Source organism: Taeniopygia guttata, chromosome 1, assembly GCF_048771995.1.
Source record: "Taeniopygia guttata chromosome 1, bTaeGut7.mat, whole genome shotgun sequence".
Lineage (NCBI taxonomy): Eukaryota > Metazoa > Chordata > Aves > Passeriformes > Estrildidae > Taeniopygia > Taeniopygia guttata.
This window is the reverse complement of record NC_133024.1, coordinates 68988816-69016205: the sequence shown is the minus strand read 5'-3', so window position 1 is coordinate 69016205 and position 27390 is coordinate 68988816. Positions and strand designations below refer to the sequence as shown.

Below are 27390 nucleotides of genomic sequence, written 5' to 3'. Positions count from 1 at the left end.
CAGACACGGGTTTGAAAGTAGTTCCAAATATTTTACTACAATATAAATTAAAAGAAAAATACAAATGGAATATATATAATTTCCCTAGTTAGAGAGAAGAGAGATTTGAACTTTTAGCTCTTTATTCCATACCACCCACATCATCACTGGAGGCATGGTTTTGGCAGGAGTCACCAGGCACTGGAAACCAAAGTTTGCCACCTTGCTGGATCTCTCCAGGGTGAAGGTATTGGGATCAGGCAAGTAGACCCAGCCCCTCTCTGCCACTGTCAGTCCCTCTCCCATCCCTTCAGGTGGCAGCTTTAAGACACAGTGCTGAAGGACAGCGAGGATGAGTCTGAGATGCCACTCCAAGGGAACAAAAAGCATCAGAGAGAGGCAGCAGCACAGAGCCATGCCCAGCTGAGCTACACAGAGCTCAAGCTCCAAAGGGGCCCAACTTGAGCAGCACCAGCACTGGAGGCAGCTGTGTGGGATTGAGCCAACCTGGGTGGAGCAGCATCAGCGCCAGAGGCAGCTGTGCAGAATTGAACCAGCAAAGCAGAGAAGTCTGAGGCACCACTGTGGCACAATGCAATGATCACACTTCCAAGGGGTTTGCTTGCCCTACTCCTTCATTGTTTTCTGACTGGGGTGAGAGAGAACATTAAGCAGCAGAAGCTCTCCTTGACATATTGCCTTTGTGTCCCAAATACCATGTGGCCTAGATGCAGACCAGAAATTATATTGCCTTTGTGTGGAGACCACAGCAGGTACTTTCTTCAGGAAGACCTAGGTTTTTTTTCACAGTGGTATATGACGTTTTTTGTGGGTAGGGAACCTTCTTTTTGCATACTTTTTGCTATTAACACTGCTGTTTTCATTGCAATTTTAGTAAATTGTTATCTTGTAATTTCTCCTTATTGTTCCTCCATTACTGAAGGGGGCAGGGGGAAAGGGAGTGGCTTATTTGGAGTTCAGTTCCCTAAACCAGCTGTCTAAACCAGCACAATAACGGATTTCAGAGTCACAGAATATTCTGAGTTGGAAGGGACCCGCTAAGATCATCAAGTCCAACCCTTAAGTGAATGGCCCATATGGGGATCAAACCCACAACCTAGGCATTATCAAGACCATGGTCCAACCAACTGAGCTCATCTCAGTGGATAAGTCCTTCTTATTGACATAGTCAGAAATTCTCAAGTCTACTTCTTGAAGTGCACCTCCTGAAAAAAACGGTCATGTTCTATTGAAAACAGGAGAATTAAGTTTTAACGTGTTCTTACATAAACTAATTTGTAGTTAAAGCATTTTTGGTAGAATTTGGACATCACTGCAGATAAAACTTAGCTAAGAACCATAGAAGCCAAGTACTGACTTGTAAACATACACGTAATTTTAATAAACATTGAAAATGCTATTTGTTAAGTTTCCTACTTCAGTCATAGGAAGCCTTGATCCAGAACATTCAGGGTGAAGGTCCCCACCAGTGCTTTGTTCACTATTAACAGTGAAAGATACAAAGTGAGAATTTTGCTTTTATTTCCAAATCTTGCCAGTGTCTGAAGGAACACAAATGGTGTTAGCCCAGGTTCTTCTGGATCCATCTGTGAAGAAATGTTCCACTACATCTAGACTAGTTAATAGACTACTTCTATTAACTCCAAATAGCATTGCATGCTAAGAGTAAACAATTACAGCAAAATTACACAGGACACTTCAGGGAGCCCGTTAAAGCGCAGTGCTTCCAAAAAGGCAATTTTTACCAAGAACTTGTCTCTCATGTACCAGAGTTCTGGCTGGACTACACTCACCAGTAAGCCACTTAATTATTTAAGGTTTGCCTATCTAAGTAAAGCTGAATGCATGGAAAACAGAAAATTAAAAATACATGTGTGGTGTGGCTAGGGTTCAGGTACAAACTCAAGCATATTAGAACATACTTCCTTCATCATCTATCGACTTTAGGCAAGTATATGAAGAAAGTGGAGAATACAGGCATATAAGTGCTACAGAACAATAAACCATATTAATGTCAGAGAATAGACGTGGAAAAGAAGTTTTACATGAGAACAGCAGCTCTAGTAAGAAACTCACAAAACAAAGCAACTTAGTTGGGTATTAATTTGTCATTGAGTTGGTTTGCACCCTTTTGTCCTCCATACTATATTCTAATTCTTGCTTAGCCTGGAGTGTGGCTTTTTGATATACAAAGTTAAAAATACTCATCTTACCATTAGATGTTCTCATCTGCCGCCTCCGTCCCACCCGGTCCAGACCGATGGGGGTACTTTGTGAGAAGGTGAGTGGCCGGAACCTGGCTGAAACAGCCTTGTATGGGGGCACCTTGTGTGCTGGAACAGGTGGCCGTGCCACAGGCTACCAAGGAAACAGGAAAATCCAGTATTAGTAAAGCTACAGGCAAGTCCAACTGAGCAAAGCTCAGGTATGAAGTAAAGTTTGTCCAGATAGTCCAGGTAATTACACGGGCAGTAAAATCCCCTATGTTGAAGTGACATTGCTTAAACACTGCATACCATGTCCACCAGCATCACAGAACAAGTTTTATTACATTACAGTTCTTTGTTACATTAAAAACTCCTTAGCCCTCTGTTGTGGTCAGACACGCTCTGTAATTTTCATCTTGTAATACTCTTTTTTGAAGACAATCAAGAAGGCAGGAACACCTCTCCTATAAAGACTGGGCTGAGAGAGCTGGGATTGTTCAGCCCGGAGAGGGAGGGAGCCCTCACTATGGCCTTTCAGTACCCAAGGGGGCCTACAAGAAAGCTGGAGGGGGCTTTTTACAATGGCATGTTCTGATAGGACAAGGGGAAATAGCTTTCAACTGAAAGAAGGCCAATTTAGATTAATGAAAAGGCTTTCTAGGGTGAGGATGGTAAAACACTAGAACATGTTTTCTGCAGAGGTGGTGGATTTCTATTTGCATCAGTTACATGTAGTACTTGTCAGTAAAATAAACAAGACAACAACAATTGTGTAAATGATGCTCTGTTTTGAGTTCCCACGAGTCTCATAAGAAAGAGGTAATACTAAGTTTATTGCAACATTATCTCAAAGCCATTTTCTTCAGATAAATCATCCATTTGTTAAATTATGATTGGAAAAACTACCCCTGTTTTATTTGGAAATTGAGTCTGATTTTATGTTGTCCCTGAACAATGCCACATAAGCCAGGGTGAATGATCTTGCATAAGCATTCAACATTAAACAGCCAGGCTTCAGCACATGAACTTCAGAGAAACTCATCTTTAGATCTTCTCCTATTGTTCAGTTGTTACTGTTCTTCTATCAAGTAATCTGAAACATCAGAAATGGCTTTTAATGAACTATCTCTTGACGCTCTGTTACAAAAGACATGACAGTATTGTTTGAAAATGTTTTCTCACACCTAAGCTGTCAGACCAAAACAAAATACAGCAAAGAGGAATTAGCTTTGTACTTTTCAAATATTCCCATGGGTTTCCAAAGCTTTAAAGGAAAATATTCACCAGTGTGAAGAGCAGTCTTTGACAGGCCCACATAAAATACTTCCAGCACATATATGTCTGCTTAATGAGTCCTTTTCACATCCCAGCTAAAAGTTTACATTTTATTATGACTGCCTTATCAGTATACCAGGATCCTTCACCACAAAAAGGCTGATTTGTTGTATCAAATAGCTAGTAAAAGTTATGGCAATTATTGTATGTAAATAACTGGCTAAGTAAGAAAAACAAGCTATTTATTTCTGGGCAACTAAAATTTTCTTATAAGGCTTCAGTCCAAATCCTTTCCTCAGACAGACATGGATGTGTGGCAGTCCTGGGAAATTGGCCTGGGAAGGCCATAATTTGGTTTAATAGTGTTAGGAATGCTTCATCGTTTTGGTCTTGACCACAGTGATCCAGCAATGTGCTAACTTAACTCCAACCAAGCTCTTATGGCAGCAATGGAGCATGGAAAGAGTCAACTCAAATAGTGGCCTTGATGCATGTTCCTTCACTATTAAACTGATGTGAATGAAGTTTGAAAAGAGATCAGTTTTCTTTCAGCACTAAATGAAGGACCTGGAGAGTGTTTAATCCCTTACACAGTACCGCAAGTTGCCAGTATTTACTATCTCTTAAAATCTATCTATTATTCTTGAGTAAGATGGCCTAGAATTTGTAACAATGATTTTCTCTTTTTTTTTTTCCCCAATTTAAGAGATAGAATTAATTTTAAAATATCTTAATTACATATGACTTGAAACAAAGGCCTTTGCCTAGGTAAAAGGTTCATTTGCTACAGCTGGGGTTTTGCATCAAGATGCATTTTTTCATCAGGGACTTATAAAGTATTTAATACACAATAACAGTGTTCATGTTACAAAATGTTTTTCACAGAAAACTGAAACATGCCATTGTTTCAGCACTTTACTATCACTAAACTTCCCAGCAGGAGATGAACTGACTTTAGAAAGACTAACAGGACTCAAATTTCATTAATAACTACCAAAATAAAATTTTTTGAGGATGCAAATACTAATTTTCCATTGCTTTATCAGCCTGACAATTGCTTTAGGCAGAAGTCCTCCAGCTTTCAGAGAAAGTAGAAAATACCTGATGAGAGCAGTTTTACAAAAGCCTGTGAGCCTGAAGCTCTGCAACCAAATGCAAGATGGGGCCATGATCACCAACACAAGTTCCTCTACACATTGTACTTGTTCAGCACTACCTCCAGGGAGAAAGGAGCAATTTTTACCTTTCAGAAATTTTTAATTTCTCACTCTTTTACTTAAGCCAACTGAGATGGCAAATATAGGTACTACTCAAGTACACACTGCTTGCTTATAGGTTTCCTACCTTTGTTTCATCTGATCAATTTAGTAGTACATGGACAGACATTGTATTCATATTTTCAGTTTTCTTAAATTCTTAATTTCATTAATTTCTCAATTTATTACCGATTTTCTCAAGCGCTGTCTTAATTGATTTAAGTATCTTTGCTATGCCAAAACCAAGATTTTGAACACCACTTTTAAAGCCACAGTTTTTGAACAGGCTTGCTTTTGGATAATTTGAAATGACCAATAAATAACATGTTATCATTCTGTTTGATTGTACTATTCTGTTCCTCAGGCCCTCTATAAGGAGACTAAACACAGATCTGTCTTACATACAAATAAGCCCTTATAGACCAACGTAAGACGTAACGACCATGCCAAGAAAGAAATCAGATTAATTTACAATACAGAAAAGATTATCCCAAAGTCAGTGTCAGGTTTGTTCCATGCTGTATTTTTAGCAAGAAGACAAAGTAATTAGTGACCAAGAAAGCAGTATTCTAAGTACACGATGTCAGCTTGACAAAAGGGAAGGAAGAAAAGGAAGCATCCATTCTATTTTCTAGGCTGAAGATAGAGACAAGGAAGTGAAAGGGTCTTTTGCAGTTTGCAGAGCACATCTGTTTATCTTACTTGTGTCAGCAGATTTTCTCTCTCTTCTACTTGATCGTCTCCATAGAAATTGACCCCACCTATTACTGAGATGGGTCTTCTTTTTCTCCCTCTGTGGTAGCCTACAGTATTGCTTTGGATCACAGGCCCAACGGAAGCCAGTCCTGGCTGATTTTCTCCATCTGTGCAGTCTATCTTCTGAGACTCCACTGCAACTGCATCTTCTGGTATAGAGAAACTTCGGATCGACATTTGGCCATAGTCTGAGAGAGGTCTGGGCCGGGATCTTTTTCCAGAGCCCCATTTCCTGGGTGTGACCTTTTGTGAGTCTGCCTTTTCTTCATCCTGGGATGTGGACTTCTTCCAGTGGTCATCAGAAACAACCTTTTTAAATGTGAACAAGTCAAATAAGCCACAGAATTTTCTGACAGTTAATAATTTGTGAGTTTGTCATATGGCAGATCAACTTAACATGTCTAAAACCGAAAGAGTTACCATAAATACAATAAATGCAAATGAGGAAGAGAACTTCCTCAATTCCTCAAGAGGTAACAATTCAGGAAGAGATAACTTTGCAAAGCAGAGACATCATGATGCTTGTGGTAAGGTAAACACCCAACAATCAGTACCTCTTTGGCAAACCAGACTAGTAACACTAAAAACTCACCTATTACCTCAGCAGTACAGATAGATCCTATCACAAACACTGAACTCATGGAATAGTATCTGAGAAAGATAGCTCTGGGCTCATAAGACTTTTTTCTATGCAAAAATTGGATACTACAGGTAACACCAGTAAAAATAACTCAACTGTGTTTTTGGACTTTTTACCAAGACTTGTAGCAACAGGACAATGGGCAACAATTTTAAACTGAAAGAAGGTGGATTTAGGTTACATATTATGAAGACATTCTTGACCATGAGGGTGGTGAGGCACCAGAATAGATTGCCCAGGGAAGCTGTGCATGCTTCAACCCTGGTATCGTCCAAGGCCAGCCTGGATGGGGCTCTGGGCAACCTGGTCTAGTGAAAGATGTCTCTGTCCATGGCAGGTGAGTTTAAACTGGATGGTCCCTTCCAAGCCAACCCATTCTATGATATGTCTCTGTTTCACCTCTGTTCAATGCTGAAAACAAACAGCAAGGCTGCATTTTGACCTCTTGCAGATCCATGTAACCGTAAGCTGATACCAGACTGGGCAGTCACATTCCCTCCTACCACTCACTCCCACAATGCCTCTTGGTCAGATCTAGAGATTCTGCAGCCAGGAGTGATTTGGTGAGCGAGCTCATCCAGTTTGAAAGGGACAAGCTCACTTCCCATATGCTCTGGGAGGTTCAAGTCATGCAGATTATATCAGAGATATATTATAGTACAAACACAGGGGAAAATGACTGGTTTAGACAGGAAGCTTGGAAAATGAGCATGTTTTTCCTATTTAACAGCACACCTGGCTCACAGAGGTTAATGACTTCAAGTATCACAACTGTAGTGGCATTACAAGTTTGGAAATAAAATCATCTAAACTGAAATATTTGGTAGAGAGAACGTTTTTAAGCACTTAAATGCATTTGAAGTAATACTGTTGTAATTTTTTTCTAGCAAAACCCTTGCAATTTTTCAGAAAAAAAAATCTGCACACAAAAATTTATGTTCACTTTTCCCTCAAATTTCTGATTTCTTGGTGTTTCTTGCCTTTTCTGAGCTCTTTCATAAAAACAGAAAAGAAATAGAGAAAGCTAGTAAGTATTTCAAAAAAGAAAAGCATCATTTTGTTCTCTCTAACTATATTTTGTTCATCTGTTCCAGACCAGACGAAGGCATTCCAGATATTGCATAACCAAAGCAAACATGCAGCCCAGAAGCAGCCTTTTGCAATGATGTCTGTGACAGGATTTATCTTCTGTCACCTTCTTGCCCACCTGTCATTTTCAGCCAGGCCACTACAAATCCAATGAGCCTTTTTTAAGCCTCATGACACAGCGGGCAGATGTTGCTTTTGGTTTGAAAGAAAGATTAATTTCATGGTATGAAAGCACTTCAGTCAGAAAGCAAAGTTACTAAACAGTCAATATTTTAGCATGATTACTGCAATTATGAAAAAAACATTGACATCACACATTGCTCTACACTAAATTATTTCACTTACAGCATGAAATTTATTCTAAATAGAGCACTTTAAAAAAAATTTGTTTCTATAGCATGACACCTGTCACTCAAGCAAGAACTTCAGGTTCTCTACAAATTTGTGTTCAGGACCAGTTTTAACAGTACATTTAATTAAGCAGAAAGTCACTGCCTGGCTGGTGCATTAACACAGCTTCAGCAAAGCTGTCCCTTAAGCACAGCCCCTCCAAGTCTGAGCAGCAAAGTCACAGGTTAAATAATGTTCTTACCTCAGAATCAGACACAGGTAAAGGGTCTCCACATATGCAGTGACTGAGAAAGGAGCTCATGAGAGTCATTTTATGCTTTTGTTTTGCAAAGTCTCGTCCATAAGAGCTACAAATGTGAGCATACTCTCTGCATAACCAGTCAGGCAAAGTTCATACCATGATCCTGTACTTTTAGACTGAGGGAAGGACACATCACACGTCATCTCATAATCTGCTGCTTACACCCTTATCTTGAGCAATAACATTTGCAGAGGACTGCTTGCATTCTGCAGGACTCCACCTTCAGCAGTGATCCAAATGACAGCCACATTAATCTCTGCTGTCCAACAAACAATGCTGAAGGATGTGTGTTTTTAGTCTTAGATCTATAAACTGCACTGAATAATACTAAAAGAGAAAATAAAATCCTGTCACTGCAAAAAACCAGGGAAACCAGACTGATAATCTCACATTCCTCTAAGTGGCCTGCCCAAGGAGGACGTGATCAAGTGACCACTCACTAGCAGGAATAAAAATATCCAGTACACAACTCATAGGCTCCAGTACTGCAGTCACTTAAGCTGAAGTGTGATTCTTGACATCAAGGGAAAAATTCTGAGGAAACAATTGTACTCCACCTGTGACTGGCTTTATATTGGTGCACCACTGCTGACCTCAAATTACCTTCTCCTAATGAATCTTTTATAAGTGAAAGTAGGTTGACATTGTGCAATTATTACTGGGAATATCTACAGATGTCTAGAGATATACATGGCACTTTACATAGGATGAAAATCAAAATCTCATGCACTGGCTTATGCATTTTAAGTGCTGGTCAAAAATTCAAGGTATTTTGAGATTTCTGAGAAGTTAAAGTCTAAGATTAAGCCACACTGGATTTTCTGAAACTCATACCTGCTAGTCTAGCAACAGCACAGGATCACCAATACTAGCAATCAAGATTATTAATCTTGCCTTTTGGGCTGTATCCTCAGTTAGGTTTCTTCTGAGACTGCAAATGCAAACAGCTCTGTTTATTCCTGAAAGCAGTGTATCTACAAATTTACTTCAATCCCGGTTACACTTATATTTGCTATTGTTCCCTTTTAACATGTCACTCTTAGCTGCAGATTCCCACATTTAAATTTTAATTCTGCAATGGAGCTGTTGGTACATTAACTAGATAATACAGCTGTCATCATAGCCAGGAGAAATCTAGGATGAAATTTTGTTGCCTGAACATAAGCACCCAGAGCCATTTCAAATGTCCAAAGGAATCTAAGATACCTCCACGTGCCACGCATCATGCAAATATTACACAGGACCTATGGGTTTGGGCCATCCAGAAGCAGCCCCTGGGGACAAAGGGAAGCCTGTCAGGACATCTCCATCAGTGCAGGGTCTTTTATGTTCCAGGAATCAAGTTGAACCCCTAAACAAGAGCATCAGTCAAGCCTATTGAGTGACCAGCCAGGCAGTACTACAGGCAGGAACCAGGTGTCAAGCTGGATTGCAGGTAGGTTTAGATGGAACTACAACCACATTCCCCAGTGCTGCGAACAACCCTGCTTGGTCCCCACCTCCTGCTCCAGAAATGTGCAGTCTCACCACAGGGTGTTTTCCAGCTGTGTGCAGCTGTCCTTGATAGCTGCCCCTCACTTCACTTGACAGCTATTTTTAGTTGGGCTCAACTCCAGGTGCCACGTTCAGGTGTGCTGTTAATGCTGTGCTCCCCAGGTCCCCCTGACCACACCCAACAGGCTACAGTGGGAGCTCTCCCAGGCTGCTCCCAGATAAACAAAGACACCACAGAGTCGATGCCCAGCCAGACCAAACCCCTCCCATGCCTGGGCCCAGACTGATTTCCCAATCCAGGTACAGAAACTTCAAGGACTCGATCATGATCTCACTCAGCTCAACCTGGCACAGGTACAACCCTGTTCCATTTAATGGCACATGACTGCTATTGGTGTTCTCTGTTCTCATTAATAACCAAGGTAAGCAACATCAGCATCAGGTGTTTAATCACTGAAATCTTAGCTTAGTCTTTAAAGCCCAGTTCTCCAACTATTAGTCAGACCACTATGTACTTTTGATAAATTCAGTGCTCAGAACTGATTTCAGAGGAAGTGCTCCCCAAGGAGCACAAGATCTAAATTCACAGTACTGATAAAGTGTTGCTTAGGATGCAACTTTTATCAGCGATATGGCAAAGAAATTGCCAGTACCTGAAATTGCATGGCAGGACTTTTGATGGTGCAGCTACACCAACCATGAATAACTCATTCTCTCATCCATTCTCTGCTGCAGAGAAAGCCCAAATTACAAGTCTGACCAAACAGATCCTGCTGCTAGTCGGCTTCCTGCTGTTGGGACACTTTTGAGGGCTGACACCAAGATAGCAAAGGAAAAACAAGCCCTGAGTGATTTTTTTTTTTTTTTTTTTTTGGTCAACATGTTTAGCCAATAAACTTCCTAATTAAAATCCCCACTTTATAAAGCTCTTGATGACTGTGCACACTGCTGAGGCTCCCTGACCACTAATCTGCATTTAAACCCCTACTGTTACCTATTTGGATTTTAAAATTTTTATCTTTTCGTTCAGAATGCAGTAAGGTTCCATAACATACACATACAGTCAAGTACAAAGGTATAAAGGGACATTTCCCTCCTGAAAGGTTTTCTCTACCTGATAATCTGCTCAGAAGTCACAAGTAGGTGCCTCTTGGACAAAGAACCCCAGCATTCCTCTTCTCCAGGGAAAAGAGCAAAAGGCAAAAGAGCATCTTGACTACACTTTTGCCTTTTTTTTTTTTTTTTTTTGGTTGGTTGTTTTGGTTTTTGGGTTTTTTTTTTTGGCGGGGGAGGGTTTTTTGTTTTCCTTAGCTACACAATAAGTTGCAATACTTCTTGTTCTGTTATCTCTGTATGTTTGAATTGCCTGGTTGAAATGTAATTTTGTGAACTAATACTTCCTTTTTCTAACCCAGAGAAAACAGATAATCAAAATCTAATACATGCCTTTACAAAAATGCACATTAATTTCAAAATGCAATTTATTGAAAAGTGTGATAAATTAAACAGATGGTGATTCTGACTAAGTTACAAGGAAAACCTGAGTAGGCTGAGAAGTTTCATAACACAATTACTACATCTTCTCAGTGAAAAGTTTTGATGGGTAATCAGTCATGATCTTCTGTAAATTACAAGGCTTGAAACTATCACAATACTTGTGCTAGATCATGTAGGTATCTTTGTATTTTGATCAAGAATATACATTTCTGCATATATTTAGGGGTCAATATAAAAATGTACAAATTTCTTCCACTAGCTATGACAGCTATATAACATAATTGGTGACTATTAAACAGCTATTATTTCTGTATAAGACAGTAACTACCAAATCTTAGGAACTCAGCAGTAATATTAGAAGTGTCTTTTCAGTTTATGCAAGCCACAAAACATAAAAAGGGACAAGGGATTGTGACCTAGTAGCTATAAATTATTTTACCACCTTGACCTAACAGAGTAAAAGTCTGGATATATCTCCACCTAGGTACATGATAAAAAGTAACCACTGCACTTTTTCTTGTTGATAAATAGCAGTTGGGAGAGCATTAGTTGAAGGTCATTTATCACCAATACTAAATGAGGTTAAAAGCTTGTTTTATGTTTCAGGGACATAATCAATACTTTGGTTTATTTGAAAACTATTGCAACATATACAGAGATTATGAAACTCTGGATAAATAAAGCATCCCGGAGGAAAATTATTTATTGCTTTCTTTCTAGATTTTATAAAAAGATTCTGAAGTGTTAAGAGAGCCCAGTGATCCCCTATCGATCCAACAGTGACAATTTCCAACAGTGATACCACAGCAACAGCTACAATGGAAATGACTGCTTTTTCTGCAGAAGAAAGCACGCTTTCAGTAATTGCGTCTTCAATCAAAACAAACAAGAATTATTAAACCAGTCCAATTCAAGAAAATTTCCATCTATTCTTTTGTAATTAAATGCAAATTGCACTATATTATTTTGCTTTACATCCCTCTGCCTCCTCTGCCACTGACATTTTTAATTAGCCTTTGAGAAGACCCCACATAAAGGCAATGATTATCTATCCCTAGGATACCAAGGGCAATTCAACCAGTGGTCTGCAAGACAGCAAAATACAATCTGTGAAACAACTGCAAAAAAAAAAAAAACTGCTTAAATTGCACTTATATACACAAGCAAAGCAGAAGCAATCACTGCAATACAACCATGCCCAACATTTACCTAAGTTTTATCTGTTTGGAGGATAACCTGCCTTTTCTTTTCCCCTTACCACCCCGCCCCCCCCAAAAAATTGCGTGGAGCCACAGTTTGAAAAATTTGCAAAGTGCTCCTTCTGAGGGGAACTCCCTAAAGGAATACCACTGCACTACACCAGTATAAACTCACAGAATAGATGCAGGAAATACTATGCATTTAGTAAAGCAAAATTATACTACTGTGCCCTGTGACATAGTAAAAGCAACCCCCATTAGCAACACAAATTGCTGTGGTGAAACACTGATTTTAGGAGTTTTAAAAATGAGGAAAAAAATTTATATAATTTTCCACTTGGGATCTGTGGACACCAAAGCAATTGTGGTGTTCTAACTAACAAATACACTCATAAAACCACATTAAGAGATCAGGCTATATAGACACAAAGAAAACTTAGCCATCTATTTTCTAAGGCCTTTTAATGCAGGTTTGCTTCATTTAACCTGATCCTTGAAAGCCTGCTTATCGCAACCAATGATAAAGCATAAAGCTTTCCCTCTCAGCAATATGTCTCACCAAGATTAGCGAGTTCACCTTGGTAATATCCACATTTCACAGATAAGGAACAGATACAAAGCACTTAAGTCATGTAGAAACATAGGGCAGGACTGGAAATGACAAGCGGATCTCATGAGTCTCAAATCTGTTCCTCAGCCTCAAGGATTTCCTTCATTCTCTCCTCTAATTCATTTCCAAATACAAACCAGCTAACATATTTCCTAATGGCAGAGGGGAGAAGTTTGCAGGGAAATGTATTTCCTTTGCAGAAATAATCTTATCACTTATATAAAAATGAAAATGTGCTAAAACCAGAAAACTGTTTCCTCTAGTTTTCTGGTGACTCGATATTTGGGGATGTCTGGAGGATGCTCTCATGCCCTCTTTCCTTCAGTATCTGAACTGGAACTGCAAGCGTGTAGTGTATAGTAAAGGAGTAGTCATATTATCTGCTTCTTTTAGATGTATAGATATTATTAAATCCTAAATAAATCCCTAAGTATTTTCTGATTTAACTCAGAATGCTCCAGAACAAGTAACAGGTCTAGGGAAAAAAAATGCCTTTATTTGGCAAAATGAGGGACTTTTTTTCTTATTTCAGGCTATCTTTGTAATACCCACTGGAAATCTCAAAAGCCAGACGGTAACCACAGGTTGGAAGTGGAACTTCATGTTAACAAAGCAAAACACAAAAAGCCATAAGCCTCTGCCTCTCTTCACAGTCCCTCCAAAATGAGGTCATCTGGTTCCTCACTCTCTCCACCCTTCCAGAGCAAAGCCTCATCATCCCTGACCAAGCCCAAGCCCTGCCCTCGGCAAGTCCCAGCAGCAGCCACAAACCTCAGCCCGCGAGGAGTGGAGCTGCCTTGGGCAACTTATTACTTGCTAGAGAATGGGGTGGGGGCAAGGCTGCTGGGCTCACTTTCCCCCACCACTCCGGCCTCCCCCTGGTCTCTCAGCCTGCCACAGCATCCTGGCACCACAAGCAAAGTGGCAGCCTCCACATGTCAAAAAGGGAAAATGCAGGTGGCTCGGGGGAAACTCTGCAGCTGCCTCTGCTCACTTTGGATAGCTCAACCACCTAGCATTGAGATGGGCTCTCAGTGCCACAAACTCAACACTACACTTGATTTAAGAAACCAAATCACATAGCCAGAGGTGTTGTTCCACTTTCTGGAGTACTATTTATTACTCCTGATCCCAGGGTGAGCAACACCTGGGTATTACAGAGGTACCACTGGACAGCTACAGCAGTTACACATGAGGCGCCCTGGAAAGGCAGAGGTGCACAAACGCAATAAAGAAAGGGTGCAGCTTGCCCCAGGCTAATTGCAGTGAAGTACATCTGAGCTCTCCCTGTCACCACCCAAAACTTTCTGAGGGGATGACAGCAACTCCTATATTATACTACAGTTTTCAGGAATGGCCAATTTTATTAAGAACTGCAGAGTTACTTTGCCTAAAATTCAACCCAATCCAGAATTCAGATACTGTCATGACTGCCTTGTTTTTCTTCTCCCTAGTAGCGGATACAGCAACAAATAATTATGGGCTGCACTGAATGGATGACAGCTCTGCTGCTGAGAGTTGAAAGAGTTTTTGCTCTTTTTGATAGGAAGATATTCCTGTCATTTGAGGGCTCCCTGCTGCCTTATTGCAGCAATGGATTCTGCAATCTAGGTTTGTAGCAATGAGCAGCAGTTTCTAGTCTAGCTCCGGGCAAATGCATCTGGAAGTCATTCACTGAGTGACTGTGGGGATATTGTGTGAATGCATCCTGACTTGTGCAGAGCAGCTCAGTGTTTAGTGCAAATCCAGTGTTGTTTGGTTTGACTGAAACCTCAGTTTTCTGCAAGATGCTGTTCAGAGCCTGTGTCAGGGTTCTGCTGTTCTGTTCCCAGGCCCTGCACTCAGCAAGACCAGAATGTCTCTGGAGTGGTGAGCCCTCACTCCAAATCACAAGCCCCTTAGGAGTAAACCCAGTTTAAGAAATTTCCCCTGCTACTTCACCTAATTATCCTTCACAGTTTATCATATTTACAGTTACACATGTTAGGTTGATTAGAGCTACACTCTAAATTGCACGTGGATGAACCAGAGGTGAATAAATCCAAAAGGAAGAGTTCGGAGAGCTGAAAACAGCCAGCTCCCAGCAGGTATGCTCATACCCAGCCCTACAGCACTCAGAAACTGGAGGCAGGTACTACAGATGATCACCCTCAGATCCTGGCTGCTGCTTGCTCCTTGTGGGGATTGAACACTACCTCATCCAGCTACCACCCTTTGGTCCTTCACTGTGAGGACACTTTTTGAAGCCAGAAATAGTGAGGACAAACAGTGAGGACATACCTGAGTCCTCTGTATCCCACCCCTAATGGTCTTCTTCCTCTTCATCTTTGTAAGCTGTCCTTGAAGTTAAGCCCTGTGTGCTCAATATTCAGAGCCCAGAGACTTCCCCAGGAGAAACCACCTCAACTCTGCCAACAGCTGAGCACTGGGCACTTTATGATGTGGACTAGCTGAGACCAGTGACTTTTGTATGGCACGAACATAAATGAGTTGACAGACAGGTCTTAGAACATTTAAAATATTGTCTGCAAATAAACTGTGACTCAACCATAATTACAGCAGAGTTACCTCTTCACTGTAATTTATCATGCACTTATGGTCATGCAGATAAGGTACTCAAGTAATAAAAAGTCTGGTGTACTGTGAAGCCAGATGCCAGCAAGGCAACCTAAATACCAGATGATCTAAGAGTTTGTGAAAGACTAGGTGAAATGTCAAGTAACTCGATTTTTACTTTTTTGTGACAAATTCAGAACAGTGTTTTGTTCAGGCAGCCTTAGTGGCTGACACATGCCAATCCGAAACACACTGAGTTCTCATTATTCCAGTGACACGGAGCTCTTCCTTCATGAAAGCAAAAACTAAGTGAAACACTCCAAACAAGTATAAGCTTGCACTTAATTATCTCTTCATGCTATTTAAAAGCAACATATTGAATATAAATGACAGTAGCATGAAGCAGACAGTGGCAAAGCATGGGATGTCACAGGTGAGCTTTGGTGACTCACACCCTCTGTAGCTTCAGAAGTGCTGGGGCACAGATCCAGGCTGCACTTAATTAGCTCTTCACTGGGAAGCAACCTGTGAGGACCAAAAACCAAGAAATCTTCCCTGCTCCAGTCCAAATCCTACATTTTGGTGAAACCAACAAACTGAAGTGACAGGATCTCAAGACTTAATCATGTAAGATTAAAAAAAACCCAAAAACAAAACAAACAAAGACAAACAAAACCAAAAACAAACAAACAAACAAACAAAAAACCCCACATCAACTCTGATGAACAAACAGATGCCCTTGCAAGAATACTGCAAAATCAGCTTTACAGTGGTGGGTAAACACAAGGTAGAAATATTTAGTTTCCATATTTGGGAAAATATAGAGATGGTCCAAATTCCAGAGATTTCATTTGCTGACTAATCTACTAGATAAGTGAGTAAGGAAATAAACTACACTTGCTTCCAGCTACAGCAGCCAGTCCTGAAAAGAGAACTTATTTGAGTCTGACTGGTTAGGATCTTCTAGCCTTTGTACCCAAAATACGTCTTCAAGCTTTAGTGGCTGTACTAGAATACATACTGTGTTATACATGAAATCTGGACAGAAAGGCAGATCCATGAAACATGGAAACAGTGCAGAGTTGTCCATCAACACAGAGTACTTAAGGTTCAGACAAAATTTTGAAAATGTGTGATGTCCATGGCTCCACACTACATCTAAAATGATTGCTGGGAGCAAACTAAGCACTCATCCATCACAGAACAACTTGCTGGGAAGGTACAGTTCTGTAACATGGAGGTGTAAAGTAAAAATGAATTGTAGTCAAAAGTTCAAACCCCAGTGACCTCATTGTGTGAGTATGTGGAATTCATAAAAGTGCCTACAGGCTGAATAAACTCCAATTAAAAAATAACCTAGCATAAGTATCTTTGGTGCCAAGCTAGCTCCATGCTGAGGGAAGCATGCTGTAAAGCAGGAAATTAAATCCTCCAAAGAAATGGTAGGAAAAAACCATACCACTCTACCTGTTTTGCAGTCACTCTTGAGTGCCACAGCTTTAAGGGTTGTGTATGAGATGGAACAGGCATGGAATAAAGAAATAACAGACTTTATACCCCTTGTATAGTAAGATAAAAGCAGACCCTGTCCTGCACAGATCCTGCTTCCAACCCACAGCTACCATCTCCAAAAATGTTGGCTTTTTCCATCAGAAGAGGGGTCTGCCTGGATGCAGCTATGCCACAGCTGTTTTTATGAAGCACAGAGCCTCCAGGTAGGGCTCACAGCAGAGTGAGGGCTTACAGCCAAGGGGCCTGCCCCCTGGCCACCACTTCCTCCATCTTTTGCTTGGATCCATCCCATATTGTCTGCCTGTACATTACACAAACTCAGAGCTGCACCCAGTGCACACTGTGTATTTTAGACAACTGAAGCAAGCACCAAAGGACACTCACAATTACCCTAAAATATATAATAATATAAAGAGAAAGCTTAAATTGCATGTTAGATAATAACAGAACGTGGTGTTAAAACTAGAAACTGCAGTAACTTTTATCCACTCAATGTATCCACATTCATGTAAAAACTGTTCTGGTTTTTTGGGAGCTACGGGGAAGGACCAAATTAATTTTTCTGGGTCATGATGGCAGCTCACCACTAGATGGTAGATGAGTAGCATTAATTCCATCTCTCATTTTACTCCTGAGAAATACAACTGGCTTCTATCCACACTAGGGTTCTCGCCTCTTCTGGCAGTGTGAAAGCTTCTCCTTGCATGTAAGTGAGAATTTTGATATATATGGATGCTTGGAGCAGTTCTACACCTCCAGAAGAGGAATAACCTCTGAGCCCAAACATTTATACACACTGAATTTATTTTTTCAATCTTACCATTGCTGCAAACTTAACAGTAAACAAAATTGCTTTTCTCCAGCAGAAGGACAATACTGATAAGCTCTGTAACTATTTACAGGTAGTTTGCAAAAACTGTGCCAAGCCTTTAAAAGTAGGACAGCTTCACAGACATTTTAAAACTTCACAGCATGAAAGGCTGAAGCTTGTGCAGCTGCAGCACTGCCTTGCCTATCTCATACCTAAGGTCTAAGATACTTTAGTCAAATTGAGGTGGCTTAAAAGGTATGTCAGCTTTATTTTGTGAATTACTTGCATGTTTATACAGATCCAGATGGATTTTTGCTCCAATGAGCTGGGGCTGAGCTAAGCCTCACTGCTTCAGACAGGTGCAGGGTATGTCTGACAGCTCTTCACCGGCTGCCAAATCATTGCAACTTCTCTGGTGCCAACTCACTCCATACTTCAGGTGGGGGCACAGTGTTATCATGTGAATTTACCTCAGAGGTGCTGCAATATATCTATCTACCCATTCCCTGAGAGTATGATATCACCCATCAGGTGCAGTGAAAACAACCGTATCTTCACCAAAACAACAGTAGCAACACATTAAGCCCAGCATCTGAAGTACTGCTGTCTGCAGTTGGCAAGCAAAATAAGCAAGCAGTTTACCCTCAGTATGGTCATCACCGCACAGGGAAAACATTGGGTACAACTGAATGCTTAAACCTCTGTACTGTGTCTTTCACGCCACACTGCTCTACAAATATTACCATGTTCTGCAAGGTTTCCACAGGCAAAGTGTTTTACAGTAAGTCAACACTACTTCAGAATACACGGACTCTTTAAAATTAAAAAGACCTTTCAGCTGTGAAGGAAACACAGCCAGACCCTGCTCAGGCTGGTAAAGTCTGACAAGGCCACATGACAAGGTGGTGTATCTTCAGGGTGCATTGAACTGCCCTTGAAAACTTACACAAACACCCCTGCTGCCAAAACTTCCTTTGATATTAATGTGCAAAGAAAAAATAATTGTACATTAGTATCCAAAGAGAATATTTAAAGGAAATAATTGCTGTCAGCATATTTTAGCAATAACAAGCTGCAGCAGCCATTACTTTGCATTGTTTTGCATTAATAAAGACAAAACCCAAGAGGGAATATACATCACTTCTGAAGGATTTTGCTTTCTTTCTTACCTCTTCCTTTTTCTCTTCAGTACCAGAGGCTAAATTGAGGCTCAGCTGAGAGTGGCTGCTTATGCCACTGTCTTCATTTCCATCATCATAATACACAGTTTGCACTGAGTCCTGGAAGCAAACAGGATTCCTGACCAGCTTCAGCCCCAGTAGCTCAACTCTCTCCTCACTCTCCGATGAGCTCAGTGACAATGTGCTGTGATGGTTTGGACACTGGAAATTTGTACTGCACTTGACCTTTCCTGCAGTTGGACTTTGAGGCTTTGGAGTAGTTGGCCTGACTGGAACGTGAAGGTTTCCGGCTTCATCTGTACACTGCTGAGTAGGTTTTGGTTCATCTGAGTCTGAATAAAAGACTTCATTGGGAAATGGACTAATATCATCCAGAGTAGGTGAAAAGCTATCAGAGTCTGGGATATCTGATGACATCCTGAGGCTTTTATCCTCAGTGACAGCTACATTCATTTCAGCCTTTTTATCCTGAGCAATCACAGGGCTTTGCAGGCAAGGTGTTCCCGGCAAGGAAGAGTCTGGACTGGATACCGAGGAGGTGCATCTCTTCCTGTCATGATCTGTGCTGCTGGAAACCCTACGGGAGTAGTCATCGTGCAGCCTGCTGTTTGACCTTGTTCTCTGGGACAGCTCACTGGAAGAAGGAGCCACGTTCTTGGGGCCATCCTTCTTCCTTGCAACATCTGTAACGTTACTGACAAGTTTCAAAACGCGGTCAAAATCCTTTGCTCTGATAGGGCTCTTCCATCGCTTGGATCGCCTCTCAGGGTTTCCACCACTTTTGTCAGAGTCAGCAGAAGCAACACGCACAGTCCTTGCTGGCATCTGTTTTTCATTTGCAACCTTCAGATCAGCGAGGTCTGAGGTGGACTTCCGTTTGAATGAGCTTTTCTTCAGAAAGTTCAAATTATCTGAACTTTTGCTTCTCCAATAAATGATCCTGTTGTTTTCGGAGTCTTTCACCAAAATTTCACAGATCTTTGGCTCTGCAATGACAGGTGATGTTGGCCTAACACAGTTGTGACGACTCTGAACTTTATCTGTGTCTAACAAGTTTATGCGGCCAGCACCATAAGCCCGCCTGATGCTGCGTGAGCGATGAGTATTCCTCAGGAAGGACTCATCGCTCTCCTCCACATCAGAGAAGTCAGAAGCTAAACCATCCACTGCATTCTCGAAATCATGTACAGGTCCTGAATAGGAATACCTGTTAGTCTGAACTCGCACCACTGCTCCATTTGAACCATGTTTGCCTATGATGTTCTCGTTTACTATGTCTGAGCATTCCCTTGTTTGAGTTCCTTGCTGAACTGAAGATTTCAACTTCTTGAAAGATCCCATCTTTCTGATAGAAGAAAAGGCATTCCACGTGGATGAGTTGCCCATCAGAACCAGAGAACGAGGCCTGTCAGAACTGGAATTAGCCCGTTTCCGAGGGGTGGTGAAAAAACGCATGATTTTGGAAGGGCTGAGCTTGTCCTCTTGAAATTCCTCCTCAAGACTGTTGCTGTTGCTGTGTCCCCCATTATGACTGGCACAGGTAGTCTGGTTTTGGGGCTCTTTATTATCCATAACTATACAACTAACGGTGGTGCCATTTCCACAGCCATTCGGAAATGTTGTCATGCTCTCGATGCTGTAGGCATGAAGGTGGAGGCTGGGGTAGCTCAAAGCAACACTGCTGTCTCCAGCTGACCTCGCTGCTTCCCCTTCATCTGCTGCACCTTTGTCTGCCTTGCCTTCACATCGACTGGGTGAGCTGAGCTCCTCAGGTGGCGCTGCCTGCATCAAGAAAACAAAAGCCAACATTAAAAAATTTTCTTACAAAGTCCCCAACTAAAAGAAGTTTCAGCTACATTGTAGGAAATAAAGACAGACACAAAATGAAGGCGTTCTTCTATGGTGAACAAAGGTGTGTTGCAGGGATGCAGAGAAGGTATCTGTCATTCCCTCAAAGTATAATTGCATTCGTCAGCAATTTAAGAGACCAGAATAATTTAAATATGTACTTGTTTCTCTAATGCTAATCAGCTAATAAGTTCAGTATGACTAGTACACCTACCTTACAATGGTAAATACAATCCTCATACGCACATAAGAGAAAGAAATTCCCAGTAACAGCAATCCAGTCTTCCCCTTCAGGTGCTCAGCACTGAACCCCAAAACACATGGGAGGTTTTCATCCAGAACACATTCATCAAGGGACATCTCAAACAGGAGGCAAGGAATAGGAAAATATAATAATATAATAATTTTTCCTAGACTTGCTTCTGTTGGAAGGCTGTGTGACACTTGACTGACTTGTCTGTCCCCTGGCATATAAAATCCTAAGAAATTACATCAAGTGCACAGCAAAGTCTTTTTCCCTACAAAAGAAAACAAGAATTAAAAGCAGTACATCCAGAAGCTACCCTATGCTATGGTGACAGCAAAATGAAAACTTGAATCTGAAACTGACTGGAGTGTTTGTAACATTCGGTAAAGGATCTCCTTCTCAGCTGAGACTGGGAGATACAGCAAACCAGATCACACTCCAGTGCCTAGGAAAGCTGTGGGGGGACCATCGACCATGTGTCTCCTACCCCAGCCAGGGGTCTTTGCCAGGCAGGCAGGCGTTTTTCCCACAATGGTAAACAATGCCCCCCAAACCACCGGGATGCCCAGTCTGAAACTGGCTCCACCTTAAAAACAAAGCTCACGGCACGGTTCTTTCAGCAAGGGGCAGTGGGATTTTCGAAAACTTGCCACTGTCTGCGGGGTCATGGGGGCGGCGGGGGGGATTCCCCCCTCACCCGAAACAAGGAGAGAAGGTGCATAGCTGTGATTTGGAGAAGGGGGCAGCCCTGGACCCTTCTTTTGTCTCTTTCCCATCGCAAGGGCCGAGGGGTCTCGGAGGGCAGCGGGACGGGGGCTTTGGCCGAGGCGGAGGCGCAGCGGCAGGAGGTGCAGGAGCCCGCCTGGGGGGGTGGGGTCCATCGCGGGGACACCGCCGGGCGCCCGGCTGGACCCGCACAGCCACTCCCCACCTCCACGTGAAACGCGGCAGCTGCGGAGCCCGTGCCCGCTGCCTTTCAGGCTGCTCGCTCCTGAGCGCACTTTGAAAGTTTTGCGAGCCTCTGCTCCTCCGCGGGTAAAAGGACTTGGTTGCGCTTCAGCAAGACGCCTGGAATACCGGCCGCCGCAGTTTTTAATCCCCGCTGCTGACGGGGTCGCAGCGGAGCCGGCCGGGCAGCAGGGCAGGGCAGAGCCGGGCCAAGCCCCGCCGCCGCGGCACCCGGGCCGGACAAAAGCCCGCCGGGCACCCAATCCTCGGCCGGCCCTTGCGCCCTGGTACCCCTCGCAACTTTCCACGCGGAAAGAAAACATCGAAAGATAAATGAGCACGAGACGCCGCTCTCGGCGGAGAAGTTCCCAGAGGAAGCGGCTCTGGGAGAAACTGCACCTGAACGGGCAGAAGGGACGGGGGGGAGATGGGAGAACGAACACAACGAGATGAGATTAAAAACCCATCTCGTAGCGTAGAACCAGCAACAGCGGCACCGGAGCAGCGCCCTTACCTGGGGAGAGCCGGGGCCCCCTGCCGCCGCCGCGCGTCCCGGCCGCTGCCCGCTGCCGCATCGCTATGGCAGCGGCGCCCGGCGGGGCGGAGCGGGGCGGGCCGCGCACCCCCGGCTGCTCCGGCCGCCCCCGCGCCCGGCAGAGCCCGCTCCGCCCGCCCCGCTGCCTCCGCCGCGGCCCCGGCGCTGCCGCTCGCTGGAAGGAGCCTGCCTTCCTTCCACCGGCGGACGAACAAACGGCCGCGCAGCGACCGTCACGTTTAGGAGCTTAAAAATTTCCTCGATGGTGCCCGGCCCCGCCTCTCCGTCCCTAGGTCCTATGCCCTGCTCACGAGTGCAGCTTGCAACGGCTCATTGAGCAAACGCACGCTTGGTTCCCAGGCTCCCTTTCTGTCCAAAACGTGGACAACTTTTTGGCTTGCTGCTATTCCTCAAACTTAACTGAACAGAAACAACATTTTATGCACAATCTGAACCGAGCTTATATACTACAAGGAAAATTTTGTAAGACAGTGTCTTAAAGCCCTGTGTCATGACTCCTGGCAAAGACCAGTACAAACTGGTAGTCCTTGCTCAGAAAGTTTCTTGTTCAAAAAATATTTCTACACTTGGACTGGAACATATAATTTCAGCAGTTTTATTGAAGCTCAGGTAAGATACATGAGAAACGGGGGCAAGACAGACTGCATGGCAGAGCAGATCCCTAAAGAACTAGCAAAGGCCATCAGCCCCACTGCCTCTCCTCTGAGACTGGTGTGACTGCACATGCAATGTCATTAATTCTCTGGAGAGCAGTACAGACACACTCTCAAAGGCAAGGTGTAGTTAGGAGATGAGGCAAACAAATGGGCTTAAGGGATGCAGGTCAAATGAGGTAGCAAATAACTGGGAGTGACCACAGAAGTCTCCAGCAGTCAGCAGCAGCAGGCAGAGCCTGCCACCCGCCCTGTTCTTGTGTCCACAGCTTTCTGGTACATCCCATGAAAGGAGTGAGTTTGGAATAATGACTCAAATGAGGGGGCAAGGTGGTTGCTTTACAGTGCTGGACATGGGAAGCAAAGGAGAAATAAATGCAGATTAAGACTGGAAATGCTGACATTGTATGAAGAGGGTCCATATGGACCATGGCTGGTGATCTGTGTTAGCTTGGGACAGCCTGGGGAAGTTCTAGTGTCAGTGCAGACAACAAGTATCTGCTTCACACCTTGGGAAAGGGATGTTTCTGGAGGGGAACTCAGTGAAGTTGATTAAATGGGCAAGAAAAGGACCTTAGTGGCAACATTATGAGGAAAATTTCATTTATATGAGACAAGAAGTGTGTCAGAAGTTAAGTTAAAAGCCGCTTTCAACAGGTCTTATAACTTGTCTCACAGCCTCCCTGATATCTGTAAGGATTTGTGCTGGTGACTTAAAAACTTCGAACAGCATTATTCAACCCTGAGTTTCAAAGGGTTTGTGTTCCTATGTTCCTTTAAGTTCCTTTCTAGAGATATCCCAGGTATATGCATCATACTCCTTTTGAGTATACTTTTTTAATCCACGACCTCTGCCTGCTCAGAGAAAAGAACCGTCAGTTCCTCCGGCATCCTTTATCGACCAGCTGGACAAAAAGACAAAGCAGAGAAAACTGTTGAGCTGAACTGAGCCACTAATTTGGTCTTTCTTTTATCCAGACAATAGTGTTTGGGAAACTTAAGAAATCCTGATAACTGAGATCTGAAACCATCTTTTAAATGTATTTGAAGTTCATCAACAGATTAAACAGGCTTGAAGAGCTAGAAGTTTTCAAAGAAGGTATTGACAGATTAACAAAGTGCTCACAAAAACTTAATTTCCTTAGAAAGCCACACTAAAACTCACTTTAGATAATAAGAATTTATATTGCATGTTGTATTTTTTAAATGTCACTACATTTAAGGAAGAAAATACCTAGAAAATTGCAGGCACAAATATGTTGTCAATTAGATGTTTGTCAAGTTTCTAAAAGTAAATAGTTTTAATCTTCCAGACTTGTTCCTCATAGCTTTTCTGCTGGTAGTGCGGTAAAACCCACTTCTAAATCTTGCAGGTTCACTGATTCAGTCAGCCCTTCCACATGTGTGAACTATTCAGAGAAACTTGGATGCAGTACACCATAGAGTTTGTCTGAGAATAGGATTAACTTCCTGTACTGGAGACCAATAAATAACAACATCTTTTCTTAATCTGATTTTTTGGGTTTTTTGGGGGTTTTTTTGAAGGCTGATAAATGTATATAGTATTCTGGTGCCATCACACTAAGGTCTAGTAAACTGATACAAAACACAATTTATCAACAAAACTGTCATTAGAAAAAAGGCAAGCCCCGTTTCCAACTATAAACTTTTAAACCCTTTCAGTTTCATACAAGCCATAGTGTTTCCTCAAAGTTACAAACCAAAGTTTCACGAGATTAATCCTTCCTATATTAAGGTTTTTCTACAATCCTAAAAAAGCAAAATGAGAGTACTATTACCATTTGCCATTGAGAATCCTTGCTAATGCAAACAAATCTATAACACTTGTATGGGTATTTCTGGAAGACTGAGCTATATACTCAGTTATCTACAGGCTAATTTTTGCCTCCATATGAGCAACAAAAGCTGCAGTGAACAGAGGGGCACTGCCAGCAGTTCATGTTATGGTTGACCATGTACAGCAATTTATGAAAGAAGGAGATTGCAGAAGAAATTCCAGATTGGTATATGCGTGAGATTTCTAATGGTGATTTGACATCACAGTGCAACAAAAATGAAATGCTTGTTTTAGAAGCCCTAAGTCTGTTCTTTAAAAGAGGTTTAATGCACATGTGACAAGGAGTGAGAAGGATTATTCCAAGTGTAATACAGGTGGGAAAGGATTACAAAAAATGTGACATGGGAGAATGAATATAGAGTTTTAAAGATGAAGAAACAACCTTCCCTCTACTTTTAATTGGTAGTGATACATCTCTTAGATTTTTCAGAATAGCAAAGGGCACATTTATGTAATGAAGTCACACACATAAATCTGAAAAGTCTGGATAAGAATGCTTCTATCTACTTAGTTTAGAAATCCTCTCTTCCACTCTTGCAACAGTTATTTCTTTCATGTTTCCTTTATAAATATTTTCTAAAAGTCTACTTCAAAGTAGTAATTTTTTTTAAAAAAGGACTCTTGAAAGAGTACAAACAAAAAAAGCCAAAAGGAATAATTTCAGTAAAATATAAATGCACTTGTCCTACTTCCACAGCTACTGGGCAAGATGGCAAAGCAAGTAACTCTCTAAGATATACTCTAAATTAATGAATTACCAAATTTAATTATTAAGATGCAGAATTGCTAGAAAAAGAGATACCTTTACTTTAAATGACAGTGTCTTTTCCAGGCTGCAGTACAGAACTGAGGCTCCAGTTGTGCAGTTTGCACCTTTCTTTTAGATGCCAGGCAAAGTCTCTTCTGCAAGCAATTAACCCCTAAAGAATCTTTATATACTGGCAGGTCCCACAGGGAGAATTAAGCTGAGTCATATATCTATTGAAGTTAAAGGCACCTCCCCCACCAACTGCACTGGGAGTAGGAACAAGATCTCATTTTTTTTAGTTTAGAAATGAATGAAGATTAGTATGTTTGTGTATGCAAGCTCAAACTAACCTAGGCAACTAATTATTTTAATCTCGGTTTTTAAATAAAAACTATGTGAAATTAGGGTAGAATTTTTCCATTTTTATATATCTGCAAGCAAATTAATAGTAATAAATTGAAACAGATTTTCCAAAATCAAGATCTTTGTTGTCTTGGCACTGAAAACATCCAAGATGACAAAATGAACCACATTGCTAAGAAAAACACTGAAAGGACAGCCTGAGCTAAATTGCTGCATCAACTTCCTGATTTGACCAGTGAAAGATAAAAGCAATTACTGACCCAAGAGAGAAAAGTTTATCACAGTTTGGTATAAATCACAATACACAACAAACTGTTTTCCCCTCTAATCTTCTTTTAAATGTGCTTTGCTGAGGCTGAGCTTGCTCAGCTCTCTTAAACAGAGGGACGTAATTTAGGGAGAGCACAATAGCCCAACAGAGTGACGCAATCAATGAAAAATTACCCTTGTGTACCAGGTTACCATTATCCCATCTCTGAGTTGCTCTTACTCACCCACCTACACCACTACAGCTGCATGCAACTTAATGATGGCTTCAGCTTTTCAGGCTGCTAGAATGCTATTTATAACCCCACGGGGTCTGACTGTGATGCTATTCTTCTTCCCCATCCTCAAGAGGCATTATTCAGACATCATGACATGGAGAGATGGCTGGTACTACAGAAGAGCAGTTTCCAATAAACAGATCATTGTGTTTTAACATAAAGAAAACTTCCAGTTACCAATTAGGAAGTCTGAATTCCACGTTTATTTTGTGTCTCACAAAGTATAAGAAGTAGGAAGAGAAAGGACTGTGGAGATGAAAAGTTGACAGAAATAGGAAGGAAAAGAGATTAGTCAAGAATTTCTTTATTTTATTTTTTTTTCTTCCCCTTCACTATATATTTTGCATTTTCTTCTTATCTTGAAAAATGTTAGATTTTCTGTTAGATGGATGTACATTAAAGTAATATGGACTAGTTGGGAAGAACGGGCAAGACTTCAGACTTGGAGTTGTCCCACTCTGCAGCCTTTTGCTTTCTTTTCCTGCTTTGCTCTAGTTGCAATTCTTTCCTATGTCACGCTCACTGCAGAGTCTGATGGCCCTACAGCCCTTCTGTATTTATTTTCCTCGCTCGAAATAACAGCATGTAAAAGTGACTATTAGCAGCTCTTTATCAACCTTCTTCCCCACCCGCTTAATTACCCGGCCATCCCCTCTTCCCTATTCAAAATTGTTCTTCCAAAATTACCTGAGGATATGAAGGCACTTTGTTATGCAACAAGGAGGAGAAGAAAAAAAAAAAAGATGGAAAAAGAAATAGATAGAGAAAGGGTCTTGAGTTTGAGGGCTGAGGACCACCTGCAGTGGATGATTGAATGATTCAGACCAGGGGCTCGAGTAAGGAGAATTTTTGTGCATGAGCCATAGCAAGGGGCCATGTGTAGGTTTAT

The 27390-nt window shown here is 41.9% G+C and overlaps 1 protein-coding gene across 8 annotated transcripts in view; it reads right to left on the bottom strand.

Moving 5' to 3' along the window:
• The window catches only part of SPATA13 (spermatogenesis associated 13), a 146933-nt gene that overhangs the window by 24135 nt on the left and 95408 nt on the right, over positions 1 to 27390 (bottom strand). For 2 of the 8 annotated variants that reach the window (XM_072930659.1, XM_072930670.1), the window contains exons 2-4: positions 18724 to 20517; positions 5441 to 5803; positions 2214 to 2358 (exon numbers count right to left, since the gene is read on the bottom strand). In XM_072930659.1, coding sequence (XP_072786760.1) covers positions 2214 to 2358; positions 5441 to 5803; positions 18724 to 20517 — 2302 coding nt within the window. Of the gene's footprint in view, positions 1 to 2213; positions 2359 to 5440; positions 5804 to 7815; positions 7990 to 14955; positions 15069 to 18723; positions 20518 to 22292; positions 22429 to 27390 lie in introns of those variants that run through there. The other 6 variants (XM_030275201.4, XM_030275209.4, XM_072930698.1 and 3 more) reach the window with 6 other exon arrangements.